This window comes from Canis aureus, chromosome 2 (assembly GCF_053574225.1).
Source record: "Canis aureus isolate CA01 chromosome 2, VMU_Caureus_v.1.0, whole genome shotgun sequence".
Lineage (NCBI taxonomy): Eukaryota > Metazoa > Chordata > Mammalia > Carnivora > Canidae > Canis > Canis aureus.
Window position 1 is genome coordinate 52,228,574 of NC_135612.1, and position 14,722 is coordinate 52,243,295.

General features: G+C 47.7%; 1 protein-coding gene across 5 annotated transcripts in view; it reads right to left on the minus strand.

Moving 5' to 3' along the window:
• NTRK3 (neurotrophic receptor tyrosine kinase 3) overlaps window positions 1-14,722 on the minus strand; it is a 384,145-nt gene that overhangs the window by 264,135 nt on the left and 105,288 nt on the right. For all 5 annotated transcript variants that reach the window (XM_077871684.1, XM_077871673.1, XM_077871694.1 and 2 more), the window contains one exon: window positions 3,998-4,066. In XM_077871684.1, the coding sequence (XP_077727810.1) occupies window positions 3,998-4,066 (69 nt within the window). The remainder of the gene's footprint in view (window positions 1-3,997; window positions 4,067-14,722) is intronic.

The following is a 14,722-nucleotide window of genomic DNA, read 5'->3' on the forward strand; positions in this document are numbered from 1 at the left end:
TTAATCATGTCTGCTCTGTGCGTGCAGGGTATTAAGAGAAGCCTGTTGAAGATACATTAATGGTCCTTAGGGTATTTCTGGAAGGTTTCTGTGCTGTGGGTTTATATCCTCTGGTGCCTCTTGCCATTGCCTAAATTGCATCATGGGATTCAGAATCCAAGCTTCTTTTCTTTCTAATTCATTCTTTATCTCTAAGACAATCTCTTTTATTCCTGCTCTGATTTCTGGACAGACAATTCCAGTCTTCTCCGTAAGGAAAAAAAAAGAAAATCTTGATATAACCAGAAACTTCGGAGAGCAACCGTGCAATGCCAACTCCAATTTCTGCAAACCTGTGCCACTGAAACAGTGTTAAGTACTCTAAAGGGATTCCTGAAAGATGCTTCCAGTTCTTGCAATAAGAGAAACACAGCCTGGACCAGTGAAGGGCAATGGGCCAGGGGTTCAGCCAAAACCATATCCTCCATCTGACAAAAGTAAGAAAAGAAATGAGTAAAGGAAGCCTCCGGTACATGACAAGGGCTCTGAGATGCTAAGTTGTCTGTGTTTTTTTCCCCCAGTGATTCCCCTTGGGAAGTCACCATCTTGAGAATGGTTTCCAGAAGGAGACAGTAAGTATGGGGTGGGGGTCGGGAGGGAGGGTTTGCTGAGTTGATTAAGGAAAGAGCACTCATCTTTGAAAACAGTAGACCTGAATGGTGGTAATGCTAATTATCATAATACTAATTCATTACCATTTGTAAGCTGTGATCTTGGACCAGTTGTTTAACTTGGCCAAGCCTCGATCCCTCATTTGTAAAACTGGTTATATGATACCTCCCAAGTGGGGTTGCTCCAAAAATAAGACAGGACTTTGTTCATAATAGGTGCTCAATATATGGTTCTTTTGTCTCCTCGATTGTTGGAAAGTCATTCTGATGGAGAATCCCAAGAGCATCCGTTCTTGTATCACAGGTCCTCCAGTAGGGGAGGGTCTGGCTGGGGTAGGCAGAGATCCTCAGTGACAGAATGAAATGGGCTGAGAAATCACTGAATGCCCTAGAGTTTGCCCCTTCTGTTCCTGAAAAAGATGGCTCAAAGCCTCACACTCTGGCTTTGTGATATTCCGGTTGCCACAGCACCAAGAGCCATCTCCCCCTGGCCTATCTCCTCCAGAGCCAAGATTCTTTCTTCCTGGAAATACCCAACCCATCCCCACAGCCCGCCCCCACCCCCCGCCCCCACCCCCCAGCCCACAGGCTCCATTGGGCAGACCCTGGCAGTCTAGAAAGCTCATGGCAGATGGTGCCATGTGGACTAATCAGGAAGTCGGACAAGAAAATACTACCACCTCCCCCCACCCCCACTTCCATTTGCCAGGAACTGGGATTGTTTGGATTTTAATCATAGCCACAGCTAAGAGCCAACATGAGGCCCCTCCGGCCAAAAGATAAATTTTCCACTATCAACATTCAATTCTTCCTCAAAAAAATAGACCCCTACCAGGGCAAGTGCTCCATGGAAGGGGGCTTCTTTATTTTCCAATGTAATTTTTTTCTTATTTAACAATATGACAGAAATAAAATACTCTGGGACATGGTGGCTCTCACACTGGCTCACACTGGAGGGAACGTCTTCATTCCTCCATAAGTCACATCTAGCTCACCAGTGTATTGATCCTGGGCAAAGATGAATGCAGAATCCCATGATCCTCTGGGATAAATCTGACATTTTCTTTAAATATATATCCATGGAACAACTGTTTCTAAAACTCCACAAAACAGGTCACCAGGGCAGCACACCATTGATTTCACATCCAATGATTTTTTTAGAAGGAGCACTGAACGTTTTCTCAGTAATTCAGCCAACTGCAGACTCCAGATGTCCCCCAGAGAGACGCTGTCCCTCGCCTCTTGAGGTGAAGGCACAGGCATTCAGGGAGAACCAGACACAAGACTCCCAAGAAAGAGAGCCCCCAGTTAGCTCCTTTATGGCAGAGGCCCTGACTAGTTCTAGGCCAACATAAGAAAGAACTGCAATCATGCACTTTCCGAGAATTATTGCAGAACCGATCCTTGAATTGGAAACAGATTTTAAGAGGCTGAGAGACAGCTAAGTATAGTGGTCAAGACCTTGAGTCCATATGCTACCACTTGGTTAATGGGTAACTCGAAACAAGGTACTTAACCTTGCTAAGTACCTCAGTGTCCCCCAGTATGAAGTGATAGTAATAATTCCTACCGGATAAACTATTACAAGAATTAAATTAAATAACGTACATAATTCGAGAGATTGCTTGGCAAAATGCCTAGCACAGAGTCAGATCTCAGAAATCATTGTTAGTAGTGATCCAAGCAGTCATATTCATTTAGTGCTAAGGTTTTTTTTTTCCCACCTACAAAGATGGGAATGAATACAAAGAATCAAGTCTAAAGGTCTGGCATTTAGCTGTCTGTGACATCAGTGATATCATCTAGCTTTTCAGTGTTGTATAAACAGATAAGTATATACTTACCTTTTTCCACATTTGGTTAGTTTTTAATTGATGTACCTCAGAATCTCAGCTCTATGTGACTAAAGAACTATGGTCACCACATCTATGTGCCCATACCAGAGGAGTAGCCCAGAAGGAGGCACAAAATCCTCAGAAAGGCAGGCAACCCATAGCAGTATTGTCCTAAACTCTCCGACACTGTTGACATCACTTCTATACTTCTTGGCCCTAGAATGGCCTTTCAAACAATCATGGGCATTCAGGTCCATGAAGATAAGTAGGGTATACGAGGCCATCATCGGGTAATGGGTTATTGGGTCCCTGGATGTAAATGTTCCCCTCCCTGACCAGCTGGATTGGAAAAGCTAAGATTATGACTCATCCATGAACTCAGGTCTTCCCAGGTGGAGGGAGGACAAGTTGAAAGGCCAACTGCATGGGCAGAGATCCAAGGCCACTACTACTTCTTGGGAAAGATAATGAAGCAACCTGCATTCAGTGAATTTAAATCTGAGTCACTAAGTAAAAGAGAACACATGAGCAGTGTCTCTGGAACCCTGACTCCCTAATTTTATCCATGCCTCAATTCCTTTCCAATTTATGCCTTGATTTGTCCCTCACCGTAATACACTGCCCTTCATGCACAGAGATGACCCCGATGACTCACACATCAACATGACTTGTTTTTTCCAGCAGTGGTCAGGAATTTTCACTCATCCATCCAACGTGGGTTTGCACACAATGGCTGGAGGGGATAGGGGTGCACCTATCAGCCTTTGAAGGTAGCAAGACCAAGTAGTCCATAGGCACATTGAATAAATATATGGACTTGCCTCCCACCCCCTCCACCATCAGGATGCTCATAAGCAAGCCAAATAGGCTGACAAAAGATTAGCAGTGCTGGAAAGAACATGCAATCTAAAGTCAGAGGCCTGGGTTCAAGTCCTAGGTCAGCCAATCCTTAACAGTGAAATCTTGGCTGTGTCTCAATTTGCCTTTTGGAAGTTCAGAACCCTCACCTTAAAATGAAGAGATATATTTTATATTGGAGATAGTATAATAACACTTATCTCCCATAATGCTCATGATGATTAAACTAAAGTCATATAAATGAAAGTACACCTGATAACCTACAAAATCCTACATTATGAATGTTATTTTTTATAAACTGATACATACTCTTTAGTTAAATATAAATACTATTATTACTACATATCTGTTACGTAGACACAGAACTAGGTCCTGCCCAGAGATAATATTCCTGTCTTCTTCAGAAATGTGCCAGAAAGAGCATCAGAAATCCAGCAACAGGGTGCCCCACTCTCACTGAACATGGTACACTCTGTCACCCAACCTAAGGAGCCCATTTCAAGTGTACACCCAATCACTAAACATGGTATACTCTGTATTACCCAACCCAAGGAACCCTTTCAAGTGCATGCCCAACCTCAGATGGTTCCACTTCTCCCCACCCAACCTCTACCACCACTCTACTACTTGGATGGCCTTCAAGACCAAACTTACAATTCTCGAAGACTCAGTGTCTGGAAGAGCTGCCATGAGAGTGTGGTGAGCCGGTTACTCGATAGGTTTCTGCAAGAGTGACAAATACAGGAGAAATTAAGGGACAGATCTGGCACATGAAAAACCCTCTTGGTAGTGAGCCTGGTTACTTCACAGAAGCCTGGCTTTGCTGTTCTTCTCTCTTGTTCCATTCTGCTAAAGGTTTATCTGCCAGTAGTCAAGGCCACAGATGAGGTTTGGAGAGAATTTCAAAGAAAGGAAAGGGAGATTTTACAAATGTTAAAAAAAAAAAAAAGGTCTTGGTCATTTTCCCACATCTTGTGACCAAAATAAAGGTTCAGGGAACCTTTTGGAGGCCACTCTCCCACAGGGGGACAGAGCTCTCAGGATACACAAGCCAATAAGCATTCTTTTTCATTTTTATCATTGAGATTTCACTAACATTAAAAAGAACCTGTGAATATTTAATGTATACATCTTGATGAATTTCAAGGTAAGTGTGTGTGTACCCGTGAAAATGTCACCATAAACATGCCATTAACTTAAGTATCAACTCTAAAAGTTTCCTCCTTCTCTCTCTTTTCTTTTTTTTTGTAATAACCATTAATTTAAGATATAATCTCAACAAATTTTTAGGTATACGATACAGTATCATTAATGACCTGCTATATACTGTACATCTCTAGGACTTACCTTGTGTAAGTGAAACGATATATGCGTTTACCAACAAGCATTCTTAATATTCACAATAGTGAAAAAAACTCTGCAGGTCACCTCCAATTTCTTCTATCCAGTCCCTCCCCCAGCAAAGAGGCCCATCAATGATCAAGACATCAGCCTTTTGTTCACACTTCTGTTCTCCTCCTAATGGCTATTTAATTGTTCTCATTAAAATGTACAGGGGAAAGGAGTAGCCATTAGTCTTCCAAATAATAGAAGAAACACGCCCACAGTTATCACTTTGCCAGTCTCAACAAACAACTTCTGATGTGATAACAGCCCTTCAAGGCAGCAGTTAGACACTGCTGGAGTCCAAGTGACACCCCAGGAACTCTACTCCCGCACTGATGAAAATGGATGGCTGTACGGATGCCATGTAGGTAAATATCTATACACACACACACACAAGCATGCATGTATTTGTGTCTATTAAACATGCAGGTGATAAATGCAAGCACAGACTCTTGTTTATATGCACACATATACACTGACACACACACCTCTACTTGGATGATTTCTCCTGCAGACATTTGGGGAGAATCAAACGCAGGCTACCGGTAGAGTGGACGAATGAGAAGGTCCCTCTGAAACTTACATTCAAGTTATAAATGAGTAAGCAAGAGAACTACAGTCTGCCACGAATAGAAGGGGGGTACAAGAAAGTGATGCCATAACCCGTGTGGGAGAAGGAGACAGCTCCTTTATGCAGGAGCTTAAAGAGGTGCCTTCCAAGAGGGTAACATCAAGCTGAGGCCAGAGTGAGACTGAGCCAGTGCCAAGGTTGGAGAATTCTGGGCAGTGGACACAAGAAGAGCAAAGGCAGAAAGGTGACCAGTGAGGAAGGAGGTAGGGGAGGGCGGTCAGGGGTTAGGAGGAGAGGGGAGAGCCACAACTACCTTGCTGGCCATGGTGAGGACCTTGGATTTTATTTTAAGGAGCAACGGGAAGGCATTGGATGGCTTTAAGGAGGGAAGTGACATAATCTAATTACCAAGACTGAAAGCTGGCAGAGGAGTTAGGAGGCTGTTACTGAGGAAGGGGATTAGGAGAAGGAGGCAGGTGGATTCAGGGGGTGGGGGTGGGGATGGAGAGCTCACCGCCAGAACTGGGTTCTGAATTGGGTCTGGGAAAGGATGGAGGAAGATACTAGCAACTAGGCGAGCAGCCAGGTCACTTAATGAGAGGCTGTAAAGGGGTCATATCTGGGGATGGGGTTAGGATCAAGAGCCTCCCCTTGCAAATACTTAGTTTGAGATGCCTGTTAGACATCCAGAGAGACAAATCAACTAGCCTGTTGGATACATGGGTCTGGAGGTCATAGAGAAGTCCAGGCCGGTGGGATCACAGAGAGTATACACAGCCCTCAGAGGGGCAGATAGCAGACACAAGGACAAACCAGGGACAGGGCTTCCTCTTAGCACCTGAAGCAGCCAGACCCTTGGTGACAGTCAGTGACTATGTTAGGAAGGCAACACCTATTCTGTGGGTGCAGGGGGCTGGTGGACAAAGGAAGGGGACCCCAGGCTTCCTGTGCCACTCCCCCTACACCCGGCACTCTGTACAGAGTCCTCAAGCCTGCACAGCGCTGTCTAGGGTAGGCCTCCCACATCCCAATTCCTGCCCGCGGAAGGAAGAGCCCAATTCCTGCCCACGGAAGGAAGAGTAATACACGTGACTCACCAAAAGCTCATAAACCTTAACCTGCCCACATGCTCAGCTTCACAAAACCCTCCCACTGGTCCGTCTTGTGTCTACAAACTTCCTTCATCCACCGGTGATCAGAAGGAAACGGTGATAAAGGAGGACCTGCATGGTGACCACTTAAGGACATCAGTGGGGTGCAGCTCCCCGACCCACCTCCTGTTCAAGGAGGGCTGAAGCAAGGATCAGGGGCACACACCCAGTGAGTGGCTGACTTGACACTAGGTTTTGCCCCTGGAGCTCAGACCTCTCAGTCAAGGACACCCGAGTCAAGGACACTCCCCACCTCAGGAGTCCCCATTACCTTTAGCTTCTTAGCTTCTATTTGTTTCAGCAAGTGCGAATGACTCACCCAGGTAGAAGTCTTCTGTTTTGTTTTCCTGGCTCACTGTCTACACACGACTACAGCAGTGGCAGCAGAATCAGATAAAGCCCATCTGCTTTATGTCATCTCTGCCTCACCCTAGCACCACCTTGAACAGAACCCCCAGGTCTACAACGGAGCAGTACCCCATGAGAGTCAACAGCCGGGAACCCCAGATTCCCTGAGCCCTCAGAAGCAGCCTCGCCTGCCTCTCCCCCCCACCTCGCAGCAAGAAGCAGGGCAATAGCCGGGAAAACAAGAGTAATCCAGGTGAAGTGGGGACCCTGCCCATCTCTGAGGAAGGACCAGCCTCGGGGTGTGTCAGGGGTTCCTGGGGAGCCTGAGGCAGGGATCAGCCTGCCAGCAATGTCCTTTCACAAAGGTCATGTTTTGCTATGTTAGGCAGAAATGTCATGAGAAAATTGGATTCTAGAAGAAAGAAAATAACAGGCATTCTGGGCAAATAAAGAATAAGAAATAGCATTATCTCCTTATTACAAATTGGAGGGGGGAGGGAATCTGGGACATTCAGCAAGGGGGAGGTGGGCCCCCTGTTCTCCTGAGTGGGGGGGGGTGGTCCTGGCTTCATCTCTTTCCTGCCACACCCTCCACACCCCACCCAGAAGAGAAAGGACCCCTGGATTAGTCCAGTTCTTCAGGCAGATGGAGCGGCCACTGCAATACTCACGGGGTCTGTCCAGGACTAAAAACTCCCCTCCTCCCCAGCTGCCCCCCTGGGACACAGCCCACCTTCTCTCATTGGAGGGATGCCTGCCCTCCCTCCTTCTGCAGCCGGGCCACTCCCCTCTGCTCACACCTTCCTGCCTTGCTGAACTACCAGGACAACCAGCAGCTGCCCTTCACCAAGGGCTTATGAAACACCAGGCACTGTGTTCAGCACTTTTACATTCATGACTTCATTTAATATGTACAGCAACTGTCCTGGGCAGGTGTTACCATAATCTCCACGGTCGAGCTGAACAGGTCTGAGTGGCCTTAATGCAAAGACTCCATCAACAAGCAACAAGCCAACACATGCAGGAACATCTGCAACCAACACACAGACGTGTCAATTCCCAGGTTCCCACACACCCCTCGGCGTCAGATGCCAGAGACAGCGACACCATGGCACGACACAAGTCCCTTGAGGAGTGCAGTGCACACAATCCATACCACTGTGCATGGTGCCTTGCCACAGACACACGGGGGAGCGATCTAGTCCCAGAGACAAATATATACACAAAAGACAAGTAAGGCAAGTGCACAGCCACCACAAGACAAGCAGGACACACCTCTGGCCATCCTGCCCTCACAGGCATTTATTTATAAATGTTGACAGTGCGGGGAAATGGGGACGCTAAGACAAGGAGCTTTAATAGTCTTACCACCCATTCAGAACTCACTACCCCTGATTTTCCTCCCGGCTCGTACCTCACTTGTATTCACCTGCCACCAAGAATTGATGGGCCGGTTATCCCACTCATCAGACCAGGGCCCATCCTGCCTCTGGGCCCCACGGCAGCCTCTTCCCTAACAGATCCATTTTCTCCCAGCTCTGACTTTTGCTTGGGTCAATGGCCAGTTTCCCAGCCACCTGACCACGGGAATTAATTTGGTGAGCAAGATTTTTACGAGATGATGCATCAAACACTTTCCCAACACCAGGCTCCGCGACACTGCCCCCGTATCCCTCATCTGAGACTTCCAAAACAAAGCCATTAATTCTGTCCTGCACTACTGGCTCTCTCACAGCCCCAGCTCCGGGGCCCAGAGTAATGAACAATGACGACGCGGCCACTGGGGGCTCTGGGAACAGGGAGCCAGACACGCAGATGGCCAGAATCTGACCCAGAAGAAGGACAGGGATGAGATGGCTCTTCCTGTGTTAACTCCTTGGTGAACACGGGTCCTTCCAGGCTGAACACCTCAGCACAGTAAGCGGTCCCACGATCTTCCTAAAGGAGTCAACTGACTGCAGCAGGATAGATCCCATGATTGGGGAGGATGTCACCCTCCAGCCTGGGAGCACTACTGTCCAACAAAAGAATCACTCAAGATAGACCCTGGTGTCAAGAAAAGCCAATCAGAGGACTTCCTCTGTCACCCAAGAGACAGCACATCCTTGGGGGCTGGGACTTGAGAAGGGGACACGGAGCCCCACCCACAGGTGATCCTGAAGATGGGAGACTTTGTGGACTTCCTGGATGTACAGTGTGGCTGACATGTGGAAGTGCCTCCACCTCCACTGGCAGAGGCAGGCCCAGGGGGCAGGAGATGTTTCAGGACTCGAGCATGTAGGGGATCGTTGGTGCCAAGTGCCCTGCCATTCCTGTGCTATTTATTATGCCTGACTGCTGCATCATGCCCGGCTCAGCCCGGTGCCCTCACCTCCTCACGTCCACACCAAGGACCCTTTGTTGGGTCTGCCCCGCCCCTACTTCAGCTCCTGGGGGCTCACTCCACCTCCGCACCCTCTCTCTCCCCTTCGCTTTGGTTTTGTCTTCTGCAGTTATGGGTTAAATTGTATCCCCTTCAAAATTCCTATGTTGACATCCAATGCCTCAGAATGAGGTTAAATGAGGTCACTGAGATAAACCCTAATTCAATAGCACGAGTGTCCCTCTGAGAAGATATGAGGACGCAGACACACATAGAAGGAGACCGGGTGAAGACATGGGGAGAAGACACCCATCTACAAGCCAAGGAGGCAGACTTTAGAAGAAACCGACCCTGCAGACACCTTCATCTTGGACTTCCAGCTTCTAGAACCATGGGAAATAAGTTTCTGTTGTTGAAGTCACCAAGATCTCTGCTACTCTGTTATAGCAGCTCAAGCAAACTATATACCTGTCCCCACTGCCTCTTTTTTTCTTCTTTTATTGACCCCCAGCCCTGACAGCCAAGCTGGCTGCCCAACTGGGGCCCCTGAAAGGCTCAGTGCCAAGGTGCTCTAGGGAACCAGCTTCCCAACCACGGTCCCTACTAAAGGACCACTGCTAAGATCTAACTTGGCATCTGTCCACCTGCTCAGCTCCCCTCTGGGCACAGGCAGTGTCCTTCCACAAAAGATTGATAAAAGAGAGAACTGAACTTCTAGTGATGCCCACCTGGCCCTACTCTGGCCACCGTGTCAGCTGGGGAGGAGGGCCAGGCAGCTTAAGTCCCAGCCTCAGTCTGGAGGCCCAGAGGTCTGTCTCCTCCTCCCTGACTTGGAACCTGGCAGCACGAACAGCCCCTTCCTCAGGAAGTCACCCCCATGGCCTGCCCTTCACCAAGCATCCAGCCTGGGGAGCAGCCTCCTTTAGGACTCACCCTACAGATGGCCTCGGGAACTTCCTTTCTGTTCCCTGACACCCAGTCCCATTATCTGAGCTGCTTTGCAGGGTGCAGCATAACCAGGGTGGGCTATCCTTGGGGATCAGCTTTTCTAGGACACCAGAAGGTGCCAGCTTCTCACTTTGAGTCCCTGACCCCTCTTCTCCATCCTCCCAGAGCTGGGTGGGAGCTGTGCTGGGAGGAGCCCCATGCACCCCTGCTCTGCGTCCCCGAGGAAGCCATGGAAGCGGCTGGAACCAGGGCTATCCTCAGGAGGAGTCTCAGCCTGGTCCACCCCAGAAGTATGTCCAGTGTCTGGGCAGCAGGTGACTGATGCCTTGAGGGTGGGGGAAATGCCCACTCCTAACTGCCCCACCACCCCCACAGGGTCACTCATGGAGAAGCTGGGGCACGGAAGGTAAAGGGGGGTCCCCTATATCCCCCACAAGTCCTCTTATATGTGCATAAATACATGGGATGTTAATGGAGGCCCGCCCCCACATTGCCATCACTATGTGATAGTCCATTGTCTCCTCTCCTGGCCCTCCACCCTCTTCCTCTATTTATTTTACACCTTTTTTTTTGGGGGGGGGGTTCCACCCTGAACCCTCAGACCCCCTTCCAGGTTCCTGTTTACAGGTCCCATGCCCTTTCTCTGGGACTTGGATGTGAAATCTGTTTTAGTAAACCCTTTGGAATAAGGGGGGGGGGGGGCAGAAAGAAAAGAAAAGAAAAGAAAGAAAAGAAAAGAAAAGAAAAGAAAAGAAAAGAAAAGAAAAGAAAAGAAAAGAAAAAGAAAAAGAAAAAGAAAAAGAAAAAGAGAAGAAGAACACGGAGGACCAGGAGTGTGTTCAGCTGCAGCCCAAAGATGAAGGTGGCTTCTCCTAGAGGACCCATTTCACTGCTTGCAAAGGCCCTATTCTGAATACTGTACCAGCTCAGAGCACCAACCACAGCTAACCAGAACAGCAGAGGTCAAGCCCCTTCTTGGATCTTGCAGGCTCCTAGGAGCTGTGGCTTGCTGGCTGCATCCATCATGATCTAAATCTTCCTTCATCCAAGAAGGCAGCATTCTAAAAGGTGAAATTCTGGGGGTGCCTGGGTGGCTTGGTTGGTTAAGCATCTGCCTTGGGCTCAGGTCATGATCCCAGGATCCTGGAAGATCTCTGGGGTCCTGGGATTGAGCTCCTTGAGCAGGGAGCCTGCTTCTCCCTCTGTCTCTCCCCCCATTTGTGTTCTCTCTCTCTCTCTCTCTCTCTCTCTCTCTCAAATAAACAAAATCTTTTAAAAAATTTTAGAAAGGTGCAACTCTTCCTTCTTTGACAAATGCTGTCCTCTTGGCAATCTCTCTGTGCTCCTTTCATTTTCCCCATAAAAGAAACATCTCCTCAGTCTTCTTGGAAACAGCCAATTCCTTCCTCTGTCACCCCATACCAGGATTCTTCTGAAATTGCTGAAGAATCTGGAGGAAAGTTCAAGAAAGGAGACACCTCCCCCCTTCCCGAGGCAGCAGCAACTCCATATAGAGTTTGTTGTAAAGGAATCAACCGACCACAGAGAAGGAGGATGCCAGTCCACTGCCCACTTCTCTAAGAGCCAGGGCATGTATGCTTCATTGACCTTGACCTTGAGACTTTGTGTGCAGTCGGCTCCACACCAGAGGTGAATGCAGCCCACCATGAGGAGCAGTTAAGGTGGCTGCCACCAAGCTCTTTGGGATGAACTGGTGGGAAGAGAGGAAGCACCATGCAATAGCATCCCCAAGATCTGCTGCCAGCCACCAAGGAGGCTCTATGAGCCAACCTCTTAAAACCCAGTGCCTGGGACAAGGAAGCAGGGGCTGTCACCCAATGTTCCTCTTGAAGACCAAGAAATATTTTTCTACATCATTGATATATTTGCTTTTCCCTCAATTAAATTGCTGTAAAAGGGGGTGGGGGTTAAAGCCATTTGAGCCATTTTTATTCAGCTAAATTACACTGGATGGCTCATTTAATGAACTTTAATGAAGCCAAAATGCTTTCTCTAATCAAATCTCCAGTGACGTGACTGGTGTCTTGACCTTAGATCAGGAGACTGGATGCAGCTTTTCTACAAGACCCTGTGCTGGACTGAACCAGGGTTTCCCAGAGAATGTTCCCAGGGAATCTGAAGTCTGCAGTACATTAATGGATATGACAAGGGGGAAAAAAAATCATGTTGCTTGAAAAATGTGGTTTTAAACCAATTAAACAGGCTTATTTACTGCAGAACTTCTCAGAGCCTTTATTAAGAGACAGATCTGACCTACTGAGTCCCAGTCTTATTAGACCACAGAACCTTCTCTATCGAGCATCTAGCAAAAACATCACCCCATAAAACATGCAGAAATGATGGTTGTGGTAAGAAATAGGTATTTGCTTTTGCTCCAGGGTTCTTGGCTCACAGCTGCCTTGGAATTTCTTGAGCAGTAAGAGAGATGGCAGCATCTTTTGTTATAATATTTGATCTCTTGTCCTCAGCTCCTGAGATTGCTTCAGAAAATGAGGTGACTTTTAAAAGCCCCTGAAGATGGGGGCTGGTTGCCAAGGGAACCAACCATGTAGAGAGGATTAGAACTTTCAGTCCCACGCCCCGATTTCTAGAAAGGGGAGAAGGAGCAGAGGTTGAATCAATCACCAATGGCCAATGATGGAATCTAACAAGCCTATATATAATATAGTCCCCATAAAAACCCCATAAAAAAAGGGGGACTGGGGATCCCTGGGTGGCGCAGCGGTTTGGCGCCTGCCTTTGGCCCAGGGCGCGATCCTGGAGACCCGGGATCGAATCCCACGTCGGGCTCCCGGTGCATGGAGCCTGCTTCTCCCTCTGCCTGTGTCTCTGCCTCTCTCTCTCTCTCTGTGTGACTATCATAAATAAAAAAAAAAAAAATAAATAAATAAATAAAAAAATAAAAAAGGGGGACTGGGGTTTGATGAACCAGAACACTGCCACATGCCACCATACCAGACCCCAAACTCCACAAGGATGAAAGCTCCTTTGTTCAGGACCTGGCCTTATGTATCTCTTCATCTGGCTGTTGATTTGTACTCTTTAATATCCTTTGTAATAAACCGGTAATCTAGCGAGTAAATTAGTTTCCTGAGCTCTGTGAGCCACTCTAGCAAATTAATCGAACCCAAGGAGGGGGTCATGGGAATGTGTGATTTACAGCCAGGCTGTCAGAAGCACCAGTAACAACCTGGATTTGGGACTGGCATCTGAAGTGGGGACTGAGCCCTCACCCTGTGAGATCTGATGCTGTCTCTGGGTAGACAGTGTCAGAATCGAGTTGAATTGCAGGACACCCAGCTGGTGTCCCAGAATTGCTTGGTGGCATGTGGGGGGGGGGGGGTGGAGGGACACACATTCGAATCGGGTGCAGAATCATTCATCATTGAGCACAGGGGTCAGCAAGCTATTGTCTGCAGGCCAGCTCTCTGTTTTTGTAAATAGTTTTTTGGAACACAGCCACATCCCTTCATTTGTGTGTTGTCTGTGTCCACATTCTAGGTGGAATGATGGTCCTCTAGATGTCCACATCCTAGTCCCCAGAATCTGTGAATAGACCAACTTCCGTGACAAAAGAGACTTTCCAGATGTAATTAAGAGTGTGAACCTTGAGATGAAAAAGTTATCCTTAATTATCCCCTCCTGGCCCCAATGTAATCACAGCATCCTCAGAAGTGGAAGAGGGGGACAGAGAGAAGGTCAGAGAGAGATGTGACTAGGGAAGACAGGAAAAGACTCGATGTGCTGGCTCTGACGATGGTGGAAGGCACCACAGGCCAAGGAATGTGCATTGTGTCTAGAAGCTGGAAGAGGCAATGAAACAAATTCTCCCCTAGAGCCTCCAGAAGGGACTCCAGCCTTGCAGACACCTGGATTATTAGCCCAGTGAGGACCATGCAGGTTCTAAGCTACACAGTGTACGGCAAGAAATTTGTCTTACAACGGTTAGGGTAATTTGTTATAGCAGCAACAGAAAACTCATACACCCTCAGAGCTTGCATTAGAGCCACAGAGGTGGGTAGCTATCACAGAAACCAGGTGGCCCACAAAGCCTAAACCACTTAGCACGTGGACCTTTACAGAAAAAGCGTGCCCGCCCTCACCCATAGAAATATAATACGAGCCATATATGCAAATTCAAACTTCCTAGTGGTCCATTTTAAAAAGTGAAAAGAGAGAGATCAAAGTAGTTGTATTCATATATTATGCTTAACTCAGTAATATATAAGGTATCATCAATTCATGTGATCAGCATAACAAATGCTGATGAGATAGTTCGTATTCTTTTGTGTGCCTGTTACATGTTTGAAATCCACGTGTGCGTTACATTCACAATGCATCTCAGTTTGGACTGGCCACATTTCAAGGGCTTAAGACCCACGGATGGCAGCTCTAGACCATCTGTATAAGCCAGTCCCTGACTGAGGTCCTCAGTGGAGAGGAGCTGCCAACAGGTGGAGAAGGAAAAACTCTAATTCTCCGAAGTAAGGGCAGGTGCCCTTTCTCCAGATGCCGATCTGTCCCAGAACCCAGCAGACACAGGGCTTGCTGCATAGGAAGGAATCACTCCAGTTGTCCCCAACTACACGCAA